This window comes from Taeniopygia guttata, chromosome 11, assembly GCF_048771995.1.
Source record: "Taeniopygia guttata chromosome 11, bTaeGut7.mat, whole genome shotgun sequence".
Lineage (NCBI taxonomy): Eukaryota > Metazoa > Chordata > Aves > Passeriformes > Estrildidae > Taeniopygia > Taeniopygia guttata.
The window spans coordinates 5,195,177-5,222,713 of NC_133036.1; the positions used below are offsets into that span (position 1 = coordinate 5,195,177).

Genomic DNA, 27,537 nt, shown 5'->3' on the forward strand with positions numbered 1-27,537 from the left:
AGAGATCAGGCTTCAAAATTCTGCTGTAAACAAAGACACCCCTGCTCATGTGATTTGAACCTTAAAAATCAGTCTAATTAGCCCTAGCTGTTAATGGCCCTGAAGACTATTTACTGTTGATTCCAGGTCTCTGTCCTCATAAGCAATTCCTTTTTGTTTTCAGGAATATTGCAAAAGGGGACAGGAAGCATTAAAGAAGATGAATCAATGGGAAGACTTTTCCTTTGTGGATGTGCATTCTTACAGGGTAAAGCTTCGGGCCTATGAAAATGAGCTGGAGGAGTTCTGCACCCAGCTGGATGAAACGAGGCACCGAGTCTGTGAAACAGTCAGGCTGTATGAATTCTTTGACAAGGTAAGACAAGGCATCTGCTGCACAGAGGAAGGTGTAAAAAGTCTGCTTGGACTCAGTCCAGCTAGGTTGTTTATGAAGCGTGTGAAATGTAGTATTTGCTCCATCAGGGAGCTGGATCTATAACCTGCAGCAGTTCCCTCATGCTCATGTGTCTGCAGTGATTTTTTTCAAGTCAGTATGTGGGAGAAGGGGGTGGATGTGTCTTCCAGAAAATGTCCACATCTGTTAAGCATAGAGGTTTTCTGCTCTCTGAGCTGGAGATTTTTAACCCCTTTCGTGGCAACAGTGGCAGAAGAATTATGGCAGTGCTGGCTCTGATGACAAGGGCCAAGAGATGGGCTGACTGTGTCCAGTCCTGGCCACCATGCCAGGGTAGGCTGCCTGCGTTTTCCTGCTATATCCTTACACACTGGCCAATTCAGCCTGTTGACCCGTCAGGAGTAGCACCCTGCTTGTCAGTCCTAAATACAGTCCAAGTCCCATGTAGAGGCCTGCATGAGGAAAGGGAGCACCAGAATGGAGAGCTGGGAAGTGTGGCTGAGGGAACAAGGGCTCTCGGGATCATCACAGGGATCTGGGAAGCAGGAGGAGAGGATGTGTGTGGTGAATGTGCTGAGTACCTGACCTTCCGACCTGTTTGGTTTAGTGCAAATGCACCCATTTAGCAGATCTGCAGTTGGATTTGGTGTTCTTTAATTTCTAAAGTTGCAGAGTAGGATTTTCTAAGTGCATTTTAAAATACAACTTTGGCAAGAACAGAAAGCCAGGAAGCCTGTGCTCCATTTATTCCACACTTGTACAAACATTGGGTATTGAAGTTCTCAAATTCCAGAAAGAATAGACACTAAAAGTTAAGCTGTACCAGATGTAGGTGCCACTTAGTTGCTTTCTCTGAGCTGCCTTGGCAGCCAGAAGTGCTCAGGGGAGGAGGGAGGAAATTCAGCTAAACATGAAAACATGGAAAAGCATCCTGTGTGAGGCAGAAAGATGGAGACGGCAGCCCAGAACACTGCTGTCAGGGCAATGAGGATTGAGTTTGTTTGGTGATGCTCTGCAGGTCTGCTCTGGCTCATCTCTGCAGTTTGCAGGGGGGGGGGGGACCCTCTTGCTGTGGAAATGGGTAATTTCTTTTTCACCCCAATTGAGAGAGAATTGCCTCTTGTGCCATAGGAGAATGGCAAGAGCCTGTGCTTTTCTACCTCACTGAGCAGAGATGTTCAGGGGCTGCTCTGGTACTTGAGTGCTCCTTGCCATCATGGGGGAACATGGGAAGGATCCCGGGAAGGGTTTTCTCATGTTTCTTCTGATAAATTGAGGCACACAAAAGCACCAAGCCTTGCTTGGCATACTGACAATTCTGCAGCCAAGCCAAACATTGGTCATATGTGAACCCTTCCAGCCAGAGCTGGAAGTTTCTGAAGCACAAATGTGGACTGTAGCACATGATCATAGAACCATATGATGGTTTGAGCTTGAAAGGATTTTAAAGGAATCATCCAGTTCCAACTTCCCTGCTACAAGCACAGATGCCACCTACTAGACCAGGTTGCTACAAGCCCCCAGCCTGGCCTTGAACACTTACAGGGATGGGGCAGCCACAACTTCTCTGGACAACCTGTGCCAGGGCCTCACCACCGTCACAGGGAAGAATTTCTTTCTAATATCCAATGTAATCCTGCCCTCTGTCAGTTTGAAGCTATTTTCTCTTACCCTGTCACTCCATGCCCTTGTCCAAAGTCCCTCTCCAGCTCTCTTGGGGCCTCTTCAGGTTCTGCAGGGTATTCTAAGTTCTACCCAAAACTTCCAGGCTGCTCAATGCTCTGTTCTGACATGGAAGTTACATTGTGCTGGTAGCTCTTGGGCTGCCACGATAGTTGGATATGACTCTATAGCAGTGTGTTCCTCCACAGCTTCAAAGCCTTTTCAGAGCCTGGGTCATTTTTAGGGACACAACTGCTGCATAGACCCCAACAGTGGCCTGTTAATTTTCTGAGGGCATTGCAGCTCTTTTGGTGGATGAAAACTCCAGGATGTAGTCCTTGGAAGCAGCAGCAGCCCTCTTGGTTGTGCCTTTCATGCTGCATGAAACAAAATTTTAGTGGCACAGTGTGTTTTCACACTGCTTTGTGTGCAGGAGAGGCAGCTGGCTCAGGGAGGGAGGAGGATTTTGATCTCACTGGTTTCAGTAGAGCTATAAACAATTTTGGTGGTGTAAATAGACTATGTGTGCATTGTGAACCAGTGGCCAACTGAAACTAGGAGTGTAGGGGGATACATCCTGCAGCTGTAGGATCCATGCAGAAATTGCTGAACAGCGTGAAAGTTCTTTCAGTGCCTAGGAGTTTGATCTCGATCTCCAGAAGGCAGAAGCCTTCCCAAAGCAAAGTTAGTGGTGTGGTCTGGGAGGTGGGGGATAAGCAGAAGATCTTATCTAAACTGATTTCAGTGTCTTCTGATACTGAGCTGCTTTTGCCTTCCTGAATTGATCTTGTTGGTGCCTGCCTAACTCTCTTCTGTCTTCCCTAATATTTGAGAAGATATCTACAGCAGGAGTCTACAACAAGCAGTGTCCTTGATACTCCTTCTCGTAAAGAGCCTGCAGAGTGCCAAACCCCAGGATTTGGGGAAGAAGCCCAAGGATGCGTAAGCAATGTACACTATGGTAATGAGCTGGCAAGCTCAGATCTCCAAACATCTCAGCATGCGCCAAGGGAGGGGAACACCCACCACGGGGATCATGCTGTTCATCCCTCACGTACCTCACTGCCTGCTGGGAATGGGAGGCTCCATTATGCTGGCCTTCCTGCATGTGGTGGGCAAGTGTTTTGTAGGGTGCTGCCTGTGGCTGCTGGACAAGCCGTGGGACAGAACAGCATAACCCCATATGCACCATCAAGATGTTGTGCTGGTTTTCTTCACTGCTTGGCAGTTCCTGAAGGTCTGTCAGAGCTCCTTGCAATGAGGCAGGCTGAGCTGGGCCAGACCACATGGAGCTTGCACATGGGCTGGCAGGATTCCCTCCTCAAAGACATAACTGGTGCCAAGCTGGATGTTTCCATTTGTCCCCGCTTCCTTTGTGGCAGGAGCCCTTGGAGCCTGACAGGGGTGTGGATGATGGTTGGGCTGAGGCAGGAGGAGCAGTGAAGTGAAGGAAGTTATTTTCCCCACCTCTGGCTGTGGGCTGGAGGATTGCTTTTCAGTACCACAAAGGCAATGTGGGTATATTCAGGGTCCTGCCATTTCCCTGTGGCTTCAAGCCTGGTTTGGCCACTGTCCCTTGTTTTCTCAGTTCCAAGACTCTGCTGAGATCTGGCACCATACAGTGCTTTGGGGGAAAACTGGGCAGCTGAACAAGCAAGGGTATATATGGTGCACCAAAAGCACTGATGTCTGTTTTGTTCTGGGGTTCCTGCAGGAAGGATACCCCCAGTATCCTTTTCTCCTTCTCTCTATCCTGGCTTCACAATAACACTGTCATAGGTACACCATCAAGACTAGGGGCAACAGCAAGTCTTCCTCTCCTTGTTTATCTCATTAGCCTTCATATTTTTTCCTTCTTCAAGCTCTCTCTGGGTGAATTATTTCCCAGAACACTCTTATATTCCATGTTGTTGACTTTACCATCAGTGAAGTGCAGATTACCTGGACTGCATGTTTGAAATGGCCAGTGTGAAAGCCATGTGCCCTGTCAGGACTGAGCACCTTACTTGCAGCAGCATGTCCAGTGAGCCAGAGCACACAGGACAGTCTCTACCAGGTCTGGGATGACAACCAGTCCTGCTGAAGGTCAGGAGTGAAGGTGCATGATCCCTGCTGGCACAAGTGGAAGAAAGCACTGACCCAACCAGAACAGGCAGTGTCCCATCACAGCACCTGCTTACCCTGTGGCGGTGTGGTGATGTGGTGCCCAGAGCTGAACTGCCTGTATCATTACAGGAGGGCCTGAGGCAGCTCCGGGGGCTTTTTCCTGCTTCTCAGGATGTTGTGCAAGATGGTGCCTCGATGGCGCTCAGGGAAAGTACGGTCATTGCCTGCCATAGCTTGTGGGTCTCTTGCAGCTTGAGCCCTTGCCTTATGTTTGCTTTCTGAGGGAAGTTGTTCAGCTTCAGTTCTCACTGCTGAGGATTAGAGGGGTAAGGTGGGTTGAGAAATGGTAGGGTTTCCCATTTCTTGGGGCTCTGTTCCACAAGCAATTCTTACAGTGGTGTTCTCTGTTTGTTTCCCTTGGATCTTTTCACTCAAAGGACCCCTGACTATCAGCCTCTACTGATTTTTGTTCCTCAGATGCCTGTCTTTTTTTTGCTGCACTCAAGGAGCTGCTGCTTCTGACTTCTGCTTGGAGTGGACAGAATATTTCCCAGCCCCTCTCCATCTGTGTTTTCATCTCCAGGAATGGGTTACCTGTGCTTATGGGTGGATCTGCCCCCACAGTGGTTCTCCTGTGCTCTCCTCCTCAGCCACTTTGTTCTTTGTGGCTTAGAAAACAAAGCCTTTGGCAAATGAAGGAGGTGCCTGCCCTTCCTGGGGGAGGGCCAGCTGGCCTGCATTTGATTATGGCAGTGCCTCCTCATCCCTCCCCATTGTCCTTGCTGCTGTAGGAATGCCAGCCTTTTTGAGCTCCATCCCGTGAGCAAGTGTTGCTGCTCTGGGGCCCAAAGAGGGGCCGGGGTTCTTCTTCCCATCACTCTCGCCTCTCTGCACATCTCCATGCACCTTTCCCTCCAAGTCGCAATCGCCCCGTCCCGGCTCCAGCAGCAGACGGACACAGCAAACCCTCTTGTAAGTACCAAGTGTGCGGGGCCCGGCTGACGTGTGAGCTGGATTGATATTGTTTGGAAACAATGTAGAGAAGGCTTTTCACTCAGTTGCTTGTGCGTCTGTGTGCATCCAGCATGAATCAGAGTGCTTTGTGTGCGGCTTTTGTGCGCTCAGACAGAGCCCCGTGGGCTGTGGGCATCTTTGCATGGTCCCTCTGAATCGCAGGGCTGTGCTGTCTGTAGCAGAGCAGTGCCCATCCCTCTTTCTCTTTATTAGAAGTAATTGCATGATCATTTCAGTGGGCATAATTTACCTGCAGCTAGAAGTTGCTGCGGGGGCTGAGTGCTGCAGACTGACTGGATGTATGTGCAGGGCAGGTGGTACCTCTCAGCCTTCAGGACTTCTGTCAAATGTTGTGGACAGCACAGGAAGGGGCTACTCTCCTGCACTGTTCCAAGGTTTGCTGGGTTCCTGCCCCACAAGTGACTGAGACCTGCTAGCACAGCACTCCCAGCTTCCAGAGATGGATCTGGTCTTAGATTTGTCAGCAGAAATCCAGAGTGTCCTAAATAAGTTGCCTTCTACAAATGTTATCGCTAACTTCTCCCCAAAAGTTTCAGAGCACAGACCTGCTGAAACCTTGTTTTCTGCTGTGTTTAATTTCTGATTATGTACCAGATAGAACTTTGCAGATTATCTTTTTGAGGGAAAAATATCCTTTCCAGGTGATAAATTATTGATGTTTCTTCTTTCTTAGCCTTTGATGAAACAAGGAAGGGTTGTGAATGCTGATCTGTGGGAAGCTGGAAAGGATCCTGGTGTTTGCAGCCTGAAAGCGTGATTTTTTTTTTTTTTTTTTTTTTTTTTTTTTTTTTTTTGGTAACAGGCTGTTTGGCACAGTTTGAGAAGTAATTTTACTGAAGGGGTGCTATGATTCCCTGCTCTAGGAATGTGCTTGGAGAAGTACAGAGTAGAACTTAGCACCAAAGTGGAAAAAAAAGACATTTGCTATATCCTTACTGTAGCATACTTACTGTAAATAAAGACATAGGTCCCTGTTCCATGATGCTGCCAGCAGTGGTCAAAACATGGTTTTGCTCCCAGCACCTTGGAGCAAAAGAGATTTTGCTGTGGTTTGTAATAAAGTCCCTGGAACTTAACATGCACTATTCTCTGTACACATCTGTGCAGAGATTGTCTTTGCTTTTCTGGGGATGGTCTGCACAACATTCCCAAATAACAGTTTTGATCTTGTTACTGATGCAAGTTCTCAGGATGATGAAAGGAGATCCAAAAGGCATGGGAGAGGAATATTTACTGTGCTGTTTTAGTGGAAGTCACTGTTGTCTGGCTTCAGCATTGTCTGACAGCAGCTGTCTCATCTCTCTTTCTCTCTCCTTCCTCAGTTATGCCTGTGAAGTCGTGCCCCTAGACAGACATCTAGTCTGATTTGTTCTCCTATTTCAGGGGTGTCCTTTTTCATGCACAGCCTGAAGCACTTGGGGGAATGAGCCTCAAGGAAAATCGATCCTCTGGCAGAGTTCATGCAAGGTTAATGTGTGAAATCTCTCTCCTCTCCTTCCTGCCAGGTTTTTGCTGGAGAAATCTTGCAAGGTTAAAAAGCATCTAGTGTTTACTTTCCTATCAAAGTGTATTCATGCATTAAAAAGTTTCTGTTTTGCCTTAGAGATAACCCTCTTGTACAAACAAGAAGTCCTGAACACTTAAATCTGATCTGTTACAGATCAGATTTTTCTGTCTTGCATAATTAGTGATTTGGAAACTGTTCTGTCTTAAGAATTCTTCAGTAAATCACTACTAGCTCTGTTGGTGCTAGATTTATTTTCTGCTATGTTTCACCAAAAACTGGATTTTCAAATGGGCAGTACAGCAGTGCTTGTAGCCCTGGCAAGCTCTGTGGCAGGAGGTAAAAGCTAAATAGTGGTTAGCACCAGCACTCAGTGCTCCTTTCTGGTTGCACAACATAGGTGTGAGACTCATTTGTGCCTCAGTGTTACAGGGCAGCTGCAGTGAATTAATTAGGTTTTTGTCATGTGCTAAATCCAAGCACAATTTGCAGTTGAAGGTGAGAGGTTCTTGGGTTAAGACACTTTTGAGCACCTGTCCCAGCACCTCAGGCAATGCTTTAGTGCAGTATGAAGTGTGTGATGTGTTTGTGACATGTGCAGAGAGGCAAAGCCTTGATTCATCTGGGGTCCTTCTCCCTCCTACTGTGCTGGCCAAATTCCACTCGGAGGAGGACACAGCAGCAAGAAGAGACTGAGGGAGCCAGCCAGTGTGTAGTATATGTTGGGATGTAGGGTATTTGCCCTTCATGTGTCTTCCCTGATCCAAGGAGTGCCTGCATGTTCTGCCACTGCATGTACGGAGGGAGTAATTCCTGACATGCTGAAAACACCTTCAGCCTTCATTGTCAGAGCACCTCTGTGTGAAAATTCCTCGGTGTCCTTGGCTGCCATGAGCATAAATTGATAGTTACCTGATAGATTTGGGCCTCTGTCAGGTGTATTCAAATCTCCTGCAGGATCACCACAATGGGAGCCAGTCAGTCGTGGCAGGGAAGCAGCATTTCCACCCAGCAGGTTTGGGGATTTCCCAGCTCACATTGCAGCTGAGGTGCAAGGGGAATGTGGGTTCTTAAGGTATCTGATGGCAGCAGAGATCTCCCTTCAGCTGGGCCCAGCCTTGTGCATGTGTGCAGTGCAAAGTTTGGGTTCTCTTTTCCCCTCTAATCATGGGGTAGAAGCTGCACAGGGTGACAGATTTCCTGAATTTTTGTGTGCTGGCATCCATCTGGATGCTCAGATCCTCCTGGAGACTGGAATTCCCTTTAGTCACGGGAGTTAAATAGATCTGTTCAAGCAATCTGGTCATGAAGCTCCCCTCAGTGTACAGATGGAACTGAAGCTCACAATGGCTCAATCTGCATATCAAAGCCCTGGACATATGGACAGGGTTCTCCAAGCACCCGCTGCCTCTGAGGAGGCTCCTTCCGCTGCTCTGCAGGGCCTTGCACCCTCTAAGTACATCTTGGTGTGCTCTTAAAACAAGGCGTTGTTTCCAGCATTGTCAGTTCCCCTGTGGAGGAGAGACCCAGTAAATGTGCTGGGTGTCTAGATCCTGTTTCGGCTCCACATCTCCCAGGGCACAAGCACCCAAAGTGCAGTGCAGAGAGATCCCAACACACCATGCAGTAGTTAAGCAGAGTTTGGCTCAGCTTGTCACAAGGGAAAGGATGTGAAATGAAGACTACAGAGAAAGCACCCATTTTCTCCATGCAGCCCCAAGGGCATACTGGAGGTTTTGCAATCCCCAGCATGGAGCATGAAGAACCTCATTAAAAGGGAGCCAGGGCAGAGGGGAGACACCCACCACAGTCCAGTCTGTCTACACTTGCCTGTGGGGTGCTATTACAGTGGGGTATGTGAACAGCGTGATGATGTGACTGTCGGGACAGATGTAAAAGCAAAGCATGCAAAAAACCTTTGGAGGTGACATTAGTCTCTGAATGGGGTAATTTGTTGCTGTTGTGCAAGTTGCCAGCTCCAGCTTTGGTGACTCACACATCTCACTGTTGCTTGGTCTTGAGCTTGGCTGGTAACATGAGGCTCTTGGCTCATTGGTGAACAAAGCTGCTGGAAAAATGGGCAGTGCCTCAAGTGTGAAGAGGCTGGTTTGCAGCAAAGGCAAACATTGAAGTTTCTGGTTTTTACTGGGAGCAAACTTGGCCCCTGGTCTTCTGGAGTTGGGAGCTTTTAAATGTTGAGAAAATCTCTATGGTGAGATAGAAAAGTAGGGGGAGAATAATCAGTGCAGAATCTACCCAAAGCTGCAATCATGAGAAACTCTGGAGCTTTGAGGAAAACAAATCTGCCACTTGCTGCCCAGCTACCTAGGGAATAATTTTATACATACATACACAAGTAAATACACACATGCATGTCACACATATGTACGCGTGTGTCTGTATATAGATATATGGTGAAACTGGCCCAGGCTGCTCTTGTGGAATCTGAGTTGCTCTGAAGCAGGGGTTATTGTAGCTGCTTGTGATTCATCAGGTGAGTCACCCTGTTTCTAATGGACACCCCTGGGTGCTGCCTGGAAGTGGCAGCAGTTAGAGAAAACAGGGGCAAGCACGCGTCCTGCACGACAGCTCCAGCACAACAAGCCACATTTGCCCTTTGGGTTCTCGTGCTGTCGTCAAGAGAGCAGAAATCATGTGCAATCTTACTTTAGCCAATTATATTTGCCTGTAATTAGGCTCTCCTGGATTTGTCATGCCCCAGAGGGCAAACGGAGGCATTTTTGAGCTCTGTTGAAGAGTGCTGCTGCAAAAGGATGTCCAAGCACATTGCTCTAATGAGCAGCCTTTGATGGTACATGGACTGTGGCATGCCCAGACAGGTGCTGCTTTCCTGACCCCTTGTTGTTTTTTCCTGCCCAGCTGTGAGTATCTGCCTGTTCTCCTTTCTTATGCTTAAATCCAAGGAGTTTCTAGTTTGTGCTCGTCTCTCATCCTTTGCCCTCCCACAGTGTTTGTACAGCAGCTGGCACTTGGTAACTGGAAGAAATGCAAATACAGGATTTAAAGTTTATTTTCCTTAGCAGCTAGTTTTAGGCAAACGAAAGATTTCAGAGGTCTGTTTTCCCTGGAGGAGGGGAGACTCTCTGAGCTACACAGCAACTCAGAAATAGTTTAGCTGTACATTTCAAGAGCATGAGTCTTTTTCTCAGTCTTTAAAGCTGAGGTTTTACCAGATACATCCCATGTAGGACACAGTTTTGATTAGTTTGGTTTGTGCTGCTAATGAGTCACAGACAGGGCTGCAAATGCAGTTTGGAAAACTGTCTGCTACAGAAGGGTAGGAGAGTAACAGTGAACCTCTGCATAGAGAAGGGATTGCTTCTAACTTGGTGGCTTCGCTGAAATGCTTGTGCTCTGAAATTACATGGTTTCTGGTGTCTGAGTGGAGCTGCCTGCTCATAGAGCCACAGATCTTGGTAGAAGTGACCAGGGGCTTTGGCTCTTAGAGATGTGGAAAAAATGTCACAATGTCTAGGAGGGATCAATGCTCTTTTAGCTCCATAGCTCTTATATGTTGGGTAGCAGTTTACTTTGCATTTTGCTTGAAATTGGGGTCAGTTGGAATGGTTTCTCTCCCTTTTTTTTTTTTTTGCACAGTGAAGGGATATCTGGCTTGTGCCCAGTCAGGGTGTTCTCTGCACACATCAGTAGCTGTGGTGTCAAGCACGGCCCCTTCCCCCTCTGCCTTGTCTCTGGTTACCGGGCCCCCCAATCTGGTATTTAGCCTAGCGGCATTTGCTTGTGAATAATCAGAGCTGAGATGATGCACTGAAGCAGGGGCCCTGCCTCAGTCTGGCTGTAGGGGATAATGTACAGCACAGAGCTGGGCACAGACAGGGTATGAACTCCTTCTGGACAGATGGGAAGGTAGGATGAAGTTTATTTTTAATCAACAAATAGACTTGCCAAGGGAACACCTGCAGATCCTGAAGTCTTGCTCTTTCCCTGCTCCTTTCTTCATGGATGCCGTTAGTATTGGTAGATGGGAGCCTGAGGAAAGCCTAAAGGAGATCAGCCAAGTTGTGTGGTGAGCTGACCACTTTCTGCTGAAGCTGCTTGTCTTTGAGTTAGGCTTGTCACCATTTGCCAGCTGACAGTTCTTGTGGTAGGTAAGGTAAGCCTGGGTAATTTTGCTTTCAGTATATTTTGTTGTAAAATAGCTTTTTGATCGTGGTCCTTCTGAACTGTCAGCATATTAGGCAGTCTCCAGCCATGGGTCTCTGCTAACACTGTGCATGCAGCAGCCTGTGACAGGGGACATACCAGTGTTACAATTAGGAGTCACTTCTCAAATCAACCTGAAGCCAGGTTGGACTTCAGAGGGAATAAGCCCAAGTGAGCATTTTCCTGCAATAGAGCTGCATTTACTTTGGAATGGTGTTCTGGTGAGTCCCTGTCACTCTTTACTCCTGTGCTGGGAGTGCTGCAATTGGTGTCTGAGCTCCACTTGGGTCAGTACCAAGGCCATGGGTGGCCAGCAGAGGAGGGCAGCTGCAGGACTCAGTGCCTGTGTGACACTCTGCATAGCTGTTGGGAAGTGCTTTGTTTAGTTCACAGCAGTACCTGTGATGCTTTTAATTTTTCTGGCTGCACCAGTTTTGCATCTTCTGCTGCAAGCTAACCTCATTTTGCTCTTAAAGCTCACAGCTAAAGTAAAGGGCATTTAAAATGAGCACAGTGGTGTGAGACTAGGTCTGGTTAAATGGAGGGCTGTGTAGTTGTTTCTTTCCACAGAGACCTACAGTCAGTTGTGTCTCACTGCGAAACAGCAGAATGGAGCACAGCCTGGATGCGGGAGCTGCACCAAGCTGGATCAGGGCTTCTTTATGTCAGGTTCTTTTTTGCTGTCCTTGTCAGTGTTTTCAGCTGTTGTGCTGCTTCCCCCTCTCTGAGCTGTAGAGAGCAAGGGAGGTGGGGGCTTCCAATCCTGGGACATCACCACAGAAGAGTGAGAAATTTGGTGTGTCTTGTTGCTGTGCTTCTGTTATCATACCCACAAGCATGATTCCATCCCTGCCTGTATTGTTGCTCCCACCAGGGCCAGTCTTGACTTTCCATCACCCTTGTCTCGAGATGCACTGTGCAGGCACTTGAGATTCCAAAGGAAACCTCCTCACAGCAGAGTTAGTTACCCACCCAGGTGCATTTTTCTTCTGCAGAAAGTTGATCTGACTACCTCTGCCTATTCAGACACTCCGTTTCCTATTTGTAAAGAAATTATAGTTACTGTCATCATCTCCCCACAGGAATGGATGAAGGAGGTTTGGACAAAGACAGGCCCTCTGAAATTGCCCCTTCTGGCATATGTGTGAGATACACAGTATCTGCTCCCTCTCTTGGCTACCAGAAGGTGTCTTAGAGGTCACTTAACCTTGAGTATGCAAGGAGTCTGATAGGTTTGTGATCGGTTTGGGTTGGAGAGGTGTAATTTCTGAGTGGTGGCTCAGGTGAGGATCCAGGACCCGTGGAAGGCTTTCAGTGCTGGCAGTGTGCCCTGAGCCAGGGCTGAGCAACTTCTCTGGGCCTGTGTTTGCAGATGGTACTTAAGTGGAGCCAAAACCAACAGACTCCAGGAGCTCCTGTCCTCAATGTGCTGCAAGCCTTGTCCATGGTGAAATGATCAGAAGACCAGCAGAGGATGATGGGTGAGGGTTGCATAATCCAATGAAGTCCCTGGCTTTTCCTTACAGCATGGCAGGTCCTGAGAGCCCTGGGCAGCCTGGCAGGACCAACCTGTTGCTGATGCCTGTTGCAGGATAGGTCAGTCCTTCATATGCAGGAAACACATTTGTCTTTAATCCTGTAATTGAGAGGTTCAGTAACAACTTGCCTATAAAGATCAAAAGCTAAGGTACAGGCTCTTTCCTGCCTGGTTTCAGATGTGGTTGGGAAGATTTCAGCTTCCCTGCGCACAGGTGCCTCCTTTCATCTGAGCAGCTCTTGCAGCTCTGCAGAGAAACTGTAGGGCTGCCTGCTCCCCAAAAGCCCCTTGTCCAGAGGGCCGTATCCTGGCTTGGCTGAGTGTTGTTTGTAGCCTTCCTGGGGGACAGGTGACAGCAATACCCCTGCCTGCATGAGGATGGGGGCACACTTGGTCCTGGGAGAGGATTGCCATTTATGTGCAGAAAGGGGCAGTTGAAGCGGATGATGTGAGTGAATAAAGCCTTGGTGGTCACTTAGCATGTTACCAAGCAAAGCTGCAGGATGTGGAGAGCTGCTCCATTGTGCAGGGAACAAAGCTGAGCTATTTGCTGGCCTGTGACAGGCACTGCTGATGGAAGCAAATGCCATCGAGATTGAGAATCGTTTCTGCTCAGCCCTGGTGTCCTTGCCAAGAACGGACAGAGACCATATGAAGATGAGAGGTGGTGGGGCTGCTGTCCTGTGTGCTTTGCAGCCCTGATCCCTCCTCACAGTAATGACATGCAGATCTGAAGAGTTTCCAGAGAGAAAAGTCTCTTTTCTCTCTCTCCTATCTGTGCATGGAAATTAGTACCCCAGCCTTAGCCCTGGTGTTTCTGAAGCAGCTCCTTGCTCTGCATGAGTAATGGTGCTGGCTGCACACACGCCATGCAGCTGCAGCTCAGAAGAGAATGTGGATGGCTGTGGGAGCTCCTGTGGAATCTGGCCCTAGAGTGACTCTGCTCAGGCTGCAGGCTGTGCTGGCACTCTGCTCTCCTACAAACAGCAGCATTTGGCTGTCAAAGCCATCCCATCCAGGGACTGAGCGTCATGTGAATGAAATACCTTCTGCCCTGCCTGTCTCTGTCACCAACAGAGAGTGAGCCTGGCACCTGATCCGTTTGACCACCATGTCCCTGATGGTGATGCAATGTCTGCTTGCATAAAGCTTGGGTAGATTTCCTTGATGTCTAAAGGTGCATAAAAGTGATTTAAGCTCTCTGAGTGAAGGTTGCTACAGTGAGGCTGCTCAGGAAATGGAAAAAGGAAAAACCAGTCACTTTGTTCCTGGCACTAATAATGAGTGTTGTTTCTCTGCAGGTACACAGGGCCTGACAGGTCAAGTGGTAGAGATGGCCTGGCTCACTTCTGGGCATCCAGTGGTGTTTATGCACATCCACTAATGTTGGGTAGTTGGCAGAAGATGCCAGGCAGCCTTGTCCAGGGTGTTTTCCCCACCTTGTGTATCTGATTTCAACAAATAATCTTGTGTGTTCACTGATGACCATTAAAGTTCTTCAGCCAGGCCTACAGCAGCTAGTCACATCTTATTTACTGTCATTAAATCTTACCATCTCTGCTTTATAGACAAAGTGGTGGCTTATGAGCCTAAGTCAGATGTTTGCTTTTCTTCTGCTTTTGATTGATGACAGGTCTTGGTGCTGAGCTCCATTCTTTCCATGGTGATAAGACACTCACTCTTCCCTTGTATATGTCCCACTGGACCAGATTTTGTCCCACTTCTCTTGGTTGACTGATGCAGCAGAACTGTATTAGCAAGGCCAGCATATGCACCACTGCTAGAGTTAAGCCCCATGAAGCTGCTTCCAGCATTCCTGAAGTATTAGAAATAAACTGCTGAGCTCAGTATTTGACTAACGAGCACAAGCATGTAGTGCAGTGGCAAGCAGAGCCTGGCAGGCAGAACACAGCACACCACACAAGCTGCCAGCAGGCACAGAAAATGCACAAGCTGCACGGTCTCAGATTCTTCCTTGCTGCAAGGATGGGTCAGAGCATTTGGGGTGATCCACAGAGCCCAGCTGTGGCTTCTGTGTGCTATCAGCTCCAGGAAAACAGTGTAGGGAGCAGCAGTCCTATTGCCTGCAGCTTAACTGGTGCCCCTTGACCTTGTCCTGCTTGACAGTGGTGAAAGTGGCTGGGCAAAAGAGGAGAGAGTTACAGGTTTTATACTGAGCAGAGCCACGCTGAGGTGTGAATTCCTGCAGTCTTAGCAGCAGCTTTCCCTGGGCACCCCCGCCCAGAGAGGACAAACATGCCCAGCAGTGTGGGCGCCAGCTCACAGGGACCTGGCGGGGAGGTGGGGCTGTGGCAGAGCAGCCAGCACAGCTGAAGCCCTTTGCATAAGGGGCTGTTTGTTTTGCTGAATTGTTAAGCGCCACTGACAATAGCGGCACCCCCCCGCCACTCTCTACACTCAAGGAACTGTGGTGGCCAGACACTGATCCTTTCTCTTATCTTCAGGCACTGAATTGGGGTTGTTCTTCACTGAGTCCCTCTGACTGGCTGTTGCTTTTTGTTCTCGCTCTGTAGGCGTACGAGTGGGCCTTGGAAGGGATGCGACACCTTGCCTGTATCAGCATGGAGGACTGCAGCTCCGCCGAGCACTGTGCAGATGTCATCAAGTGCCTGGAGAGTTACAAGGGGCAGCATCCGGACATCAGTGCTGCCCGGTTCCAGGAGATGAAGGAGCTGGCCTGTGAGCTGAAGAGTGACAAGGGGCTCAAGCAGTGGAAATTTGCATGGTCTAAATGCCAGGAGACCAAGCTGGTTTTTGAAAAGAAACTCGAAGCAGCCTTGAGAACAAGGAAGTCTCTGCTGTCAGACCGCAACCCATCTGTTGGGGAGCAGCCCCAGGCTGGCAGTGAAACTGGCACTCTGTCCCACCGGAGGCACTCTGAGGGGGCCACCTCCAGGTCCCACTGGGACAGGACTCAGAGCGCATCTCATGGCTACAACAGAACCAACAGCTCTCTGGAATGGTCTAGGGAGAAAGCTCCTTCGCCCTCCCTGAGCTGCCCTGCTGATGTCGATGCCGGGGAAGTATTTGTCTGCCAAGCTGCTCTCAGCCCTGGTTCTCACTCAAGCAGAGTTTCTTTTGCCAGCAGGGCTTGTAAGTCTCCAACGCTGTCTGAAGAAAAGACAAACCTGGAGAGCATATTAGAAACTGCAGAGGTGAAGTCTTCTACATCCACGCCAGTCCCTGGGAAGCTGCCTCCAAGGAAGGTCCTCCGGAAGGCCCAAAGCTTTGACCTGCCCTATGGTGAGAGCCTGTGGTCCAGCTGTCAGAGGAGTGAGCCGGCCAGGTATGGCAACACCGGCGTCTTCATCAAGGGGCTGGAGGTGAGCAGCACTGAGCTGGTGGACAGGACGTTCGCTCTGCGGCAGCCAGCTGTGAACAGCTGGGCTGCAGACTGCCTGCTGGAGGGACAGAGGGGCTGCCTCTCCGGGTCGGAAGCCAAGAGCTGGGGCAGGTAAGTGTCTGTGACATTTGGAGTTCCCTTTCTCAGGGTGGTGAGAAGGCAGCCAGCAGAGGTTAGAGGAGCTCTGTAGTGCTGGTTACTTTGGCACTGGTTACAGGACAGATGGGGATGTAGCTCCAGCTTCCCTGCGTATGTGTATGCGATGCTGAGCAAGCCCAGAGGGATGTTCTCACATAATCTGACACCTTCCTTGGTGGGGTGACAGAGAAACGGGATTTGTGGCCCTTCCCTCACAGTATGATTCCTCTAGGAGGGGAAAGTTCAGTTCCCAGACAGGAGAGGGAATCTCTGAATATTGCTTCCATTGGAGGGTGAGGGATTACAGAAACAATATTCAGTGACCTAGCAAAGCCAAATACAGGTGCAGTGGGAGAGCAGAAACACAGGGCATCATCCCCCACACTTTTGGGAGTGCTGTAACCAGACTGGTAGGGAGGCACATCCAGCACCTTGTGACAGCAACTTCATAGATAAGAGGGTGTTTTTATTTGTGCTTTGGGGATGAAATCTCTGGGTGTCTAACAGCTGGCATTTGTGCTGTTTTCCTTCTCTATCCTTGAGAATCTCAACTTTGTTGTCATACTACAATGTGTGCCTATGTTTAGGAGAACCCAGGGGTATGAGCTGTTCTTGACAAAGGGTCTCCAGGCAGGTCTTACAGTTGCTCTCACTGGAAAAGATTAAAATATAAGTAAAAAAATTAATGGCAGAGATGAGGAAAGACTGCTGGATGCTGGGGGATCACAGTTACTACTCTTGAGTGAAATAGCTGGGGACAGTGATATCTTCCAGAAGGGGGCTCTGATATCCCTGGAATACCCAGAAAAGCTCATGGCAGGGAATGCACACCAGCAGATAGCAGGGTGACAACTTTGCTTCTCAAGGGAGCAATGCAGCAGGACTCCTGTGTCCGTGGGTGCTGAGACAGTCCCACAGCTCTGTTCTCTGAACAGCAGAGAAGTTGACTTGAGGGAAAGCTGAAGTGCAGGGGAGGCAGGGACACATTGGAGTAGTTATGTTTGGTGCTACACTGCCTCACAGTGGAAACCTCGAGTACCTAAGAGGCATCCTTTGAGATACGTGAGAGCAACCCATGCTAGGAACTGCTGCTGACTGATGAAGTGTTAGGACACTTCAGTTTTACTCTCTCGCTTTTACTAGGACAAGCCCAACAGCACCTAGGTCTAGAGCTATTGTTCTCCCAGGGTTAACATTGCTTCCCACAGTCTCTAGTCATCAGGCCAACTCCTCACAGAAGTTACCGTGACTTCTGCAGTCACTGTTGTTTCAGGAGAGCAGCCATCTGCAGAGCAGCCCACTGTGTCCAGAGCAGGGGCTGGGTGGGCCCTGGCATGTCCTGCTGAGTTTGAGTCAGGATCACAGCCAGCCTTGGGCACTCCCTTCTTGAATCCTTAGAATCACAGAATATCCTGAGCTGAAAGGGAGACCCAAAGGGATAATTCCCACTTCTGACTGCATTGGACTACCCAAGAATCACACTGTGTGCTTGAGAGCCTTGTCCAAATGCTTCTTGAACTCTGACAGGCTTGGTGCCATGACTGCTTCCCTGGGGAGCCTGTTCCAGTGCCTAACCACCCTGTCTCTGGGTGAAGGACCTTTTCCTCAGCCTAAACCTCCCCTGACACAGCTTCATGCTATTCCCTTGAGTCCTGTCAGTGCTCAGGGTCAGTTGTGTATCTGAGCTTGGACTGTGCCACGGTTCATTTCATTTCTGTGTTGGCTGTTAGAGCTTCTGTAGCAATAGTCCAGTGCTTTGCAGGCACTCTGGCTGCTGCAGCCCTGCTGCACCTGGGTCCCTTCAAGGCTGAGTGTCTCCTGTTGCAGCAAACTGCGGCACATCATCGATGAGATGGTAACCACAGAGCGGGAGTACGTGCGGTCACTGCGCTACATCATCGACAGCTACTTCCCCGAGATGGAGCGCCTCGACCTCCCCCAGGACCTGCGTGGGAAGCGCAGCGTCATTTTTGGAAACCTGGAGAAACTCTATGACTTCCACAGCCAATACTTCCTTCGAGAGCTTGAGAGCTGCTGCAACCACCCACTGAGGGTCAGCCACTGCTTCCTGCGACACGTAAGGCATCAGCACCTTGCCCCTGGGGTCGGGCTCTTCCAGACATGAGCTTGGTTTCCGTGCCTTTCATGTTGTGCTTTGCTGCCAAGAGACACTGCCAGGGAAACAAAATGTCTGCTCCTTGACGCCCATCTGTTTCTCCAGGGACATCCCTTACCTGTTTTCTGTCTGTGGTGTCAGAGGTAATGACTAGAGTGAGCAGAGAGGTACAGACCAACTCTGGGAGAAAAGGGCTGCTGGGCAGATGCACAGGGACACAGGTTTTAAGGTCAGCTGCCCCATGCATTTTACTGCTGGGTGGTGTGAATAGTACCAGGTGACTACTGGGGTATGGAAGAGGCTAAGGATAGCAGAACAATGACTCAAAAAGACTAGCTACTCTGGGAGTAGGAAGACAAGAACATTCCCTGTCTCTTAGTGAGCTTAAAACAAAGTTACTCCTGACATCAGAGGAGGCTCTGGTGCAGCGTGAGAGAGGCAGAAGTACTAGAGTAACGTACCAGGGTTGTGGCTGTCACCATGTCCTGGGTGCATGGGTCTCACTCGAGGATGGATCTCTTCTGCAGAAAGACCAGTTTGGAATGTATGCGCTGTATAGCAAGAACAAGCCGAAGTCAGACTCGCTGCTGGCCAGCCATGGGAATACCTTCTTCAAGGTGAGTTCCACTGCCTGTATCAGGATTGCTCAGTGTGTTTGGTCACTGCTCTGTTTAAGCAAAGCCAGCTTACCTGCCTGAGGCAGGCTCGGTGCTGCCTCTGCTTCCCTGGCACAACTCTCTGCACAGCTGTATGAAAGGAACAAAGCAGAAGTGCAGTGAGGGCTTGGGAAAGAAACCCAGCATACAGTAGCATTGGTCCTGTGGCCTTACATTTCCCCAAGAGTACTCATTTTTCCTGAGTACCCCAGTCAAAAGGTGTCAGTGCTTGCCTGGAGGCACAGGGTTCTCCTTGGGGAAGCTGCTGCCTTCACTCTGCTGCGTTTCTCAGTTCAAGCAGGTGCAGCTGGGGGATAAGATGGACCTGGCCTCCTACCTGCTGAAGCCCATCCAGCGGATGAGCAAATATGCCCTGCTCCTGAAGGACCTGATCAAGGAGTGCAGCGAGGCACAAGAGCAGGAGCTGGGCTATCTCCGTGCTGCTGAGGAGATGGTGAAGTTTCAGCTCCGGCATGGAAATGACCTGCTGGCCATGGATGCCATCCGTGATTGTGACGTACGTTCCAATGTCTTCCTCTGTCCAGGGGAGCAGAGCCACACTTATTCCCCTTCTCTAGACTTGGGGTCTTTGGATTGTACAGTGAGCCTCCCCTCAGGTTCCCCCAGTGATCAGAGTTCTGTCTGCCAGTACAGCATAGCAGGACTGCTGAGGCATGGGGCAAGGGAGCAGTGGGGCCTGGAGGTCTCCTTGATTTCCTAGAGCAGACAGCCTGGGTGCTGCTACCTGAGCTGGGTGGGCTGTTCATCATAAACATGCTCCCAGTTGCTTAGCAGTGATGGGAGGCAGCCTCGCAGCCCTTGCAGATGGCATTCTGCAGGCTGCTTTGGACCTTTCATCTCTTGAGCTGTCAAAAGAGGGTCAGGCAGATTGCAAGAAGGAATTCAAACTGATGCCAATGCCAAGAGTAGGGCAAAATCAACTAGGTGGGACTTGGAGGGGCATGCAAAGTGCAGCACTGGAGAAGGAGAAACCCCAGGGCTCAGGGTGGAGTTGGATCAGGAAGAACTGAGGAGCTGGCCTTCTGACCCAGATGGGCTCCTCGCAGTGGATGGAACTCATTTCCTCCCCAAGAGAAAGCTCTGGCTGCTGCCTGCAGTTGCCACTCCAGAGGTTTGTCACAGATCTGCACAGGGAGACAGAAGAGGGTCATCTGTGGGTTACGTGTAGAAAGGCCCAGCTCTCCCCTGAGCTTGGAGCCAGTTGTTTCAGCCTGATGTGGTCCCCAGCAATGCCATGCAGCCTGAGTTCTTCAAGAGCCCTCTTAAGATGTCAGGTAGCTGCCACTTCTTCACCACCTGGGCTACAGCCATATGGGACCATATTCTCCAAGTCCAGATCTAGGGCTGCCTGGGTCATGCTGGTGGAGTCTTACAGGGATGTCCTCTCGTGTCCAGGTAAACCTGAAGGAGCAGGGGCAGCTGGTGCGGCAGGACGAGTTCGCCATCTGGCTGGGCCGCAGGAAGTGCCAGAGACACGTGTTCCTCTTTGAGGACCTCATCCTCTTCAGCAAGCCCAAGAGGATCGAGGGTGGCTTTGATGTGTATATCTACAAGCGCTCCTTCAAGGTAAGAGCAGCCCTGCAGCTCCCTCTTGTGTGGGAAGTGTCCACGGCTGGTTTCCCCATGGCACGTGCCTCTGAAATGGGAAGCAGGAGCACCTTCAGCAGAAAAGCTGCTCCCACCACTTCTAAGCCTCCTCCAAACCATGCAGTGAAGTCAGAAGGGAATACTACACTCATTAATGCCTAGGTTCTCTGTGCTGTGAAATTTGGAACCAGCATTTTCTGAGGGTTGTGGAGTATGGGGGAAAGGCAGGTGTGTATGTGGCAGGGAAGTGGTGGTAATTCTGGATGGAGCACTAGGAATTACCTGAGCTGTCTGTGCTCACCTGTGTCCAGGATATACCTGCTGCTTTCCAGACCCTCAGGCTCCTTCCTCTTAGGTCTGCCAAGCTGGGGATAGCTCTAGTGCAAGATTCAAGCAGCTTACTCCTTTTGCTCCTGGTGCAGTCTGGTTTATGCTTTGTTTTTCCTTTTCCTCACAGACTGCAGACATTGGTCTGACAGAGAACTCTGGAGACAGCGGCCTGCGCTTTGAGATCTGGTTCCGAAGGCGGAAGTCCAGTGACACCTACATCCTCCAGGCCAGCTCAGCTGAGACTAAGCAGGCCTGGACCAGTGACATTGCCAAAATCCTGTGGCAGCAGGCAGCCCGCAATAAAGGTGTGATTCCTTCCTGGAATTCCTTCTGTGCCGCAAAAGGTGCGGGAGCCCTGTTCAGCTCATGCTGTCCTGAGTAGGTTTGGATCCTGTTACCAGGCAGCTCTGTGCAGCAAGCAGCTGTGTGCCAGCATGCAGCCTGAGGAGCATGTGCTGGGCTTGGCTGGGCATGTCCTTTCCCTGCCTCTCATCCCTAGGGAGCTCAACTGGTCCAAGCTCTGTATGACTGTAGACACCCACCTGTTCATGAACAGAAGATCCACGCTCAGGGTTCTCTGTCCTGTGAGCACAGGCTGTGGCCCTGAAAGACTTGTTGGTCTTCCTGTGATCTAGGCCACTTCTAGAGCTCACTACTGAATCATGCTGACCAAGTCCCTCCTGTCCCCCACAGACTTCCCGCTTGGCAGGACTCTAGTAGGTGGCATGGCACTGAGCTACTTGGCTGGAGCAGGGCATGATTGCTTGTTCCCACAGCGTTGGGGAGGGGAGCAAGGGCAGAAGAGATCTAGCTAATCTCAGCAGTTCAGAAACAGCCCAGCCCAGGAGTGCTCTAACCTGTGGCTGAATAAAGCCTGTGGGGAGGGTTGGGTTGGGTCAGCCTCATAATGTGGCTGTGGGTCTCTTCCTCTCCAGAAATCCGTATGCAGGAGATGGTCTCCATGGGTGTGGGTAACAAGCCGTTCCTGGATATCAAACCCAGTGAGGCAGCTATTAATGACCGTGCTATCGATTACATCATGAAAGGCAGAGGTAGGTGCCAGCTGTGCCTTCCCCCTTGGTCCATGTGTGTGAGGCAGGACTGGTTCTCAGGGATTTTTTTGTATGTTTTCTGGCAGGTGCCAGGACCAGAGCCTCAATTGCAGTGTCTCTGTTTGACCATTCCAATCCCTTCAAGAGGACACAGACGCAGCTCTCCACCAGCAGCACCCCCTCTGCCTACACCCCTTCCTCCTCCTCCTCCTTGCTGGGGCCCCTCAACCTCCACATGTACCTGGACCAGGCTCTGCTGCCAGGAGTCCTGGCCCCCAGGCGCCCCTTTGACATCGGCACTTGCATCGAGGAAGATGAGCTGGAGCATGAGACGAGCAGCCAGCCCTCAATGAGTACGTACAGCCCCGCTGCTCTGCAGTACCTGGGATGTGTGGGCTCATCCCTGCACCTTTTTCTGTGCTGTGTGGTCAGACCAGGCTTGCTGGGGTCGTGGCAGTTCCTGTCTCCTACCCAGACCAGGGCATGAGGGCCCTACCTTTCTATGCCAGCTCTGTCTCAGGTTCCATGAGGGGAGTTAGCTAAAATACACGGGTTATAAAGTACCTGCTGACCTGCAGCCATACCCATGGCAGGCTTGGTGCTGTGTACTGATGCTGTTGTGGTCTTGGGGACTTGTGTCCCTGCTTCTCTGGTATGAAGTGCTCTGTCCTTTTCCCTTCACCATCCTGGCCCTGTCAACCTTTGCCTTCCCTTGTGTGAACTTCGTTGTCCAGCCCATACCAATCACCAGCATCATCATAACTCTTCTTCCTTGTGTTGGTTTGTTGTCTGTGGCCTTAAAGAGGCCCAGACAGGAGTGTGGCTGATCTGTGGGCTGGTGTGGCCAGTGCCTTTGCAGACAGGTACATTATCAGGTGCATGTGGCATGGGTTATATGCAGCCCAAAGTTGTGGTTATCAGAGTGACCTTCCTCTCTTTCCCCAGCAACAGAGAGCTCAGAGTCATCGCACTGCATGTCAGCCACTGGCTCCAGCGGCTCCGACAGTGGCTGTGTCTCCAGCGTCCCACAAGAAAGCTTCTGTGAAGACATGGGCTCGCCCCATTATATGCCTGTAGGCCCACAACACAGCTCTGCCATGGAGGGCAGACCCAGGTTCACAAACAGCCAGTACATTTCTGCAGTAAGTGCAAACAGCCAAAACACTCTCTTCACTTTGCCTGCTCCTGTAACTGCCTCCCCAGTTGAACCCACTGCCTCTCACAGGGGGACTGAAGATGCTGCTTTTGGGCTTGGGGTGACTGTGGGGAAGTGACATTTCCTCTTGCAGAGACTTGCATCCTCTGGGGCGGGCGGGAGCCCTCTGGTGCAGGAGCCACCCCTGCGGTGGCCAAGATCCCTGAGGAGATGAGCTGGAAAAGACCTGCAGTGCTGGAGGCTGCACAAGGAGGAGATGTTGCACAAAGAGGAGCTATAATGCTGCCGTGGGCTGGTGTACATAAATAACCTCCTGGAATGGCTGGAGCTCTGCTGCACATGCTGCCAAGCTCCTTTCTTGGGAGGTTTGGGCTGATTTTGGGGAATGATGAGATGGAGGAGTGGGAGCCTGTTGCTCTGAGATGTCGGTGTGATCCTGAGAGTTCTCAGCTGCTTCCTTTCCCACTAGAGCCTGTCCCGATGCTGTTGTCCTCTAACCCCATACTAACGCTGGCTTCTCTCTTCTGCAGAAAGCAGGCCAGGTCACCATAAGTCCCTCAAGAATAGTGTGAGCCCCTCGGCCCCGCCTCAGGAAGTGGAGTTGTTGTAAGTAGCCCCTGCAGGGGATTTTCCAGCAGTTCTGAGTGCTGGTCAGGTTTGTCAGTAGCTCTGAGTCAGGGAAACCTCATGCTCAGCTCCTCTGTGAGTTTTCCCCAAGCATTCCTGACTAGTGTCTGAGGCTCTGATTCATCTGGTTACAGAGGAGCAGCTCCCATGGAGCCACACTCTGAACAGCTGGTCTGATGCTTTCTGCCTTGCAGAAGCAAAACAAGCAAAATCAGGTTCAGGTAGTAAAGGCTTGACCTCCTCCTTAGTGTTCAGATGAGCTGCTTTCCTCTGAATGCTGCCCACCTGTCTAACCACTAATCTGTTCCTTGTGGCTGTTTGCCAAAACCCTGCTCTTAGTCCCTCTGAACTGCCTTGGGGAATCACAGTATTCTGCCCAGGGTGGATTTATCCCACAGTTTCCTTGGAACTTCCAAAGGAAATGGTACTTCACCAGGCAGAGGAGCTTGCTAGGTTATGGTCAGGATGCCCTGAAGGAGCTGCCAGATGTTGCCCCAGTATTTAGTGATTTTGGGAGGATGTCTGTGAGGAACTGTTGATCCAAGGAGGGGGAACCCTGACAGGACTTGCAGCCAAGCAGGACTCCTGCTCGTGGCTGGCAGCCCTTGATATGTCATATCAGGACCCACTCAAACCAGCCTGCTCTTGTCTCAGCCTTTTCCTCTCTGTCCTTAGGGCTGAGCCTCCCTTCTCACAGAGAGCAGAGGGGTACAAGCATGAGAGAGACTGGATTGGGGCGTGAATGGTCAAGGCACAAGGTGGTGAATGGCTCGTAGGTTTGGCACTGTGGGGTGTGACACCACACAGGCCCATGGCTCATGACCTGCAGGTGCAGGAGTTCAGAACCAGCTGTACAGAACCAGCCAAGGTTCAGATTTAAGATCCTGAGCCCCCTTCTGGAGGGTCACAGATGAGACTTTTGAAGTGGACACAGAAGCAGTAGGGACAGCAGCACATAACCTTTGGGCGAGTTCTGAGGCACAGAGGCAGATCTCTACATGGGGGAAGAGCTGTGTTTCTCCTGCAAGATTCTTCCACTAAAACATTCTTTCCCCACCAAAATTTACCTCTGGCAAACAGTGGATTTCAAGTGTTTTGTGAAGTCACTGCTGGCCAGGACAGAGGGACCTGTGGGATCCTGCCACGTCACAGGAGTGCAGCTGGTCTAACCCATTGCACGGTGCTGTGTTCCAGGTTTGATTGCCATTTCAAACTCACTGAAGACCCCAGGCCTCTGACGAGCAGAAGGACAGTCTTCATCCATGAAGATGTTTTTTGCCCATTATCAGGCTCTTTAAAACAGCCCAAAACCTGACCTCTGCCTGAGGCGAAGTCCTAGGAAGGCTTCTGTCAACTAAATGTAGTAGCTTTGGTGTTGGATGGGACCTTGGGCATTTAAAATTCATTAGCCCTATATTTATAAGTAACATAGCAGTTTGGGAAAAAAAAAAGTATTATTTTTAAAGCTATGAGTTGTACAGATTTTTATTACAAGTGACTCTGTTACTATTTGTTGTGTAAGCTGCACATTTTATAAAGTTTTTGGAAGGGCATGAAGAGAAATTGAGGTATTTAAAAAAAGTAGTCTAACTTTCTGTTTCAGGGTTATAGTGACCTGAAGCTCAAGATTTAACGTCCTTCCTTATGTTCTAAATATGTCTATCGTAGCAATAATTTATTTCCTTGGCTTAATACTTTCATTCTAATAAAAGCAATTTCATTGCTATGAATTGTTTATTCAAATGGTTCTTCCAGTGCCTTGGTGCTGAGCTAATCTCTCATAACCATCTGTCAGCTCTGCCACTCTGCCTGTGCCACCTCTGCTCTGACTGCCAGCTCCACCTGTAAATCCTCAGTGCATTCACCAGAGATGGGGGAGATGCCCAGGCAGAGACTCCCCGATGCCAGTGGGGAGGCTGACACAGAGAGGGGCTGTGGAGCAGCCAGCAGAGGTGTCAGTAGCAGTGAGGAAGAGGGAGCTGTCTGGTGGAGCTCAGGAGGCACCAAAGTTCCCGGCTCTAATTTTAGCCACTTGCCCCCTGTAGCTGCTGTCCCAGTGCAAGTTTCTCTCTTGCCCTGCTGGCTCAGGTTCCAGTTGCTTAGTTCAGGCTCCATTGTGCTTTGTCCTGGCTGTGCCCCTGGTTTTGGAGTGACAGGGACTGGCTCCTTGCTTCATCTCTGACTCAGCCCCTCTTCTGGTGACTTCAGTCCCACTGTGGTGGCTTGTTCGAGGAGCTTTGGATGGTGCTGGCATTCGAGACCAACAGGTTTTGAGTGTAATGAGTTGATTATAATGCTGAACCTTAAGTGCACGTTTTTTGAAGCAGCACAGTGTAACTGGAGGACAAACGAGCCCTGTGTTACAAGGTGATCTTTTTCATGAGTAACATCCAGGGTCACTGTGTGGCTGTGACACCCTCCCTCTGTTATTGGACAAAATGAAAATAAGCAGTTCTGGAAACAGTGGTTACTTGGCTGCCAAGCTCCTGTTTACTCCTGGTTTATGCAGGGCTATAAATCAGGCTCCTGCGGGTGTGAGAGAAGTGCTACATTTGGCCTGAGGAAGAAGATGGAGTAGTAATTTATTTAACTGCAGTTCTCTCCCCTTGGCAGACTGGGGTGCTACACCCCACAGCGACCCTGGAGACAGTGTTCCTTCAAGTTCGGAAATTCCTGTACTGTATGTAAAACACTTGTTTATTTTTAATAAGCTGGATGTTTTTAAACCTTGTTCTTTTTTCAGACAGCAAAGAAAATACATTTGACACCTTTGTACAAAGTTGCGTGGGAAACAGTTATACAGGGAATATTTTACAAGTTACTATTTTGAGATAATTGCTGGGTTAATGCAAGATATCTGGGCTGTCAAGACAGCAGTAGCTCGTGTCACAAGAGGGAGAGAAGTTACTAATGCAACAAGAGGAACATGAAATGTCTGGAATTTCTCAGTTTCAAAGGTTTCTAAATTGCTGGAAAAACCTTTAGTATTGTTTACCTGACACTCTTTTTTCAGGGTTTGATTGATTTGTCTAATAAAGGTTATTTTCTTTATATGAATCTTACTTGCATTGTGTCATGATTTCAGCATGGGAACTGGGCTGCAGGAGACAGGGAGCACTGGGAGGAGCAGTTGTCCCTGGGGTGTCCAAATAACCCCTCAGAGTATTGGGGACAGGTTGAAGTAACAATTGTCTGACCAAACCTAACCCAGCAGGTTATTGGGGTGAGGCTGATGGTGCTTGTCATTTTAAACACTGAAAAGTATACAAACAGTTTTTCCCCCTATTGCATATCTGGCACCCAAACAATGAGAACAACAAATATTTGGTTTTATTGGCATAAGTAGAAATCTTTCTATTGCCAACCTTGACTTCCACAGAGTGAACTGCATGTCAGAAATCCCAGATTAGATGATGCATTTTTGAGAGGGTGCAACCGAAATAAACGAGCTCCTAAACCAGAGGTGTTTCCCTGAAATCTTTGTCAGAATTTGAATTTTCAGTACTTTTCCCAGCCTTTCTACAAGGTAAGTGACATTCTCTGTCCCTTCTTTCTTTTTTTTTTCCTCCCCCTTTAACTAACCAGGGATAGATAAAGTCTGATACTGAAAAGCAGAAATCCCACTCTGCTCTGTGACACTAATGACACACCTCACATGGAGAATTCATTGTGGCATTTTCCACAGTGAATCCCCTAAAGAGGGTAGATGGGTCCAGTGGGCTGTTTGGAAATCCACCCTTGCCAGGAGCACCATTATCTCTGCTCGGGATGGCCGTGGTGCTTGGCCCTACCCACTTTGTACTTGCAACATCCAGACATGGCTTGGCCATGCAGGTGTTAGAATTGTAAAATCCTGGGATGGGTTGGAAGAAACCTTAAAGACCATCTCAGTCAGCCCCTCTGCCACGGGCAGTGCCACCTTCCACTAGACCAGCTCGCTCCAAGCCCTGGAGCATCCTTGGCCTGGCCTTGGACACCCACAGGAATGAGGAATGCAAGAATTGGAGTTTGGTGGGATTGGGATATTCACAGGAGACTGGTGTTTTAAGCCATTCTGGTGAGATTTT

At 49.7% G+C, this 27,537-nt stretch overlaps 1 protein-coding gene across 6 annotated transcripts in view; it reads left to right on the forward strand.

The window, feature by feature from the left end:
* Positions 1-26,527, forward strand: part of PLEKHG4 (pleckstrin homology and RhoGEF domain containing G4) — an 85,143-nt gene extending 58,616 nt beyond the window's left edge. Inside the window, exons 13-24 of one of the 6 annotated variants that reach the window (XM_072934591.1) lie at positions 164-355; positions 14,958-15,898; positions 17,753-18,002; positions 18,569-18,658; positions 18,990-19,214; positions 20,114-20,284; positions 20,763-20,940; positions 21,571-21,687; positions 21,774-22,040; positions 22,633-22,829; positions 23,374-23,449; positions 24,665-26,527. In XM_072934591.1, the coding sequence (XP_072790692.1) occupies positions 164-355; positions 14,958-15,898; positions 17,753-18,002; positions 18,569-18,658; positions 18,990-19,214; positions 20,114-20,284; positions 20,763-20,940; positions 21,571-21,687; positions 21,774-22,040; positions 22,633-22,829; positions 23,374-23,415 (2,670 nt within the window). In that variant the 3' untranslated portion in view covers positions 23,416-23,449; positions 24,665-26,527. Of the gene's footprint in view, positions 1-163; positions 356-14,957; positions 15,899-17,752; positions 18,003-18,568; positions 18,659-18,989; positions 19,215-20,113; positions 20,285-20,762; positions 20,980-21,570; positions 21,688-21,773; positions 22,041-22,632; positions 23,107-23,373; positions 23,450-24,664 lie in introns of those variants that run through there. The other 5 variants (XM_030282229.4, XM_030282232.4, XM_030282230.4 and 2 more) reach the window with 5 other exon arrangements.
* Positions 26,528-27,537: the final 1,010 nt, after the last annotated feature.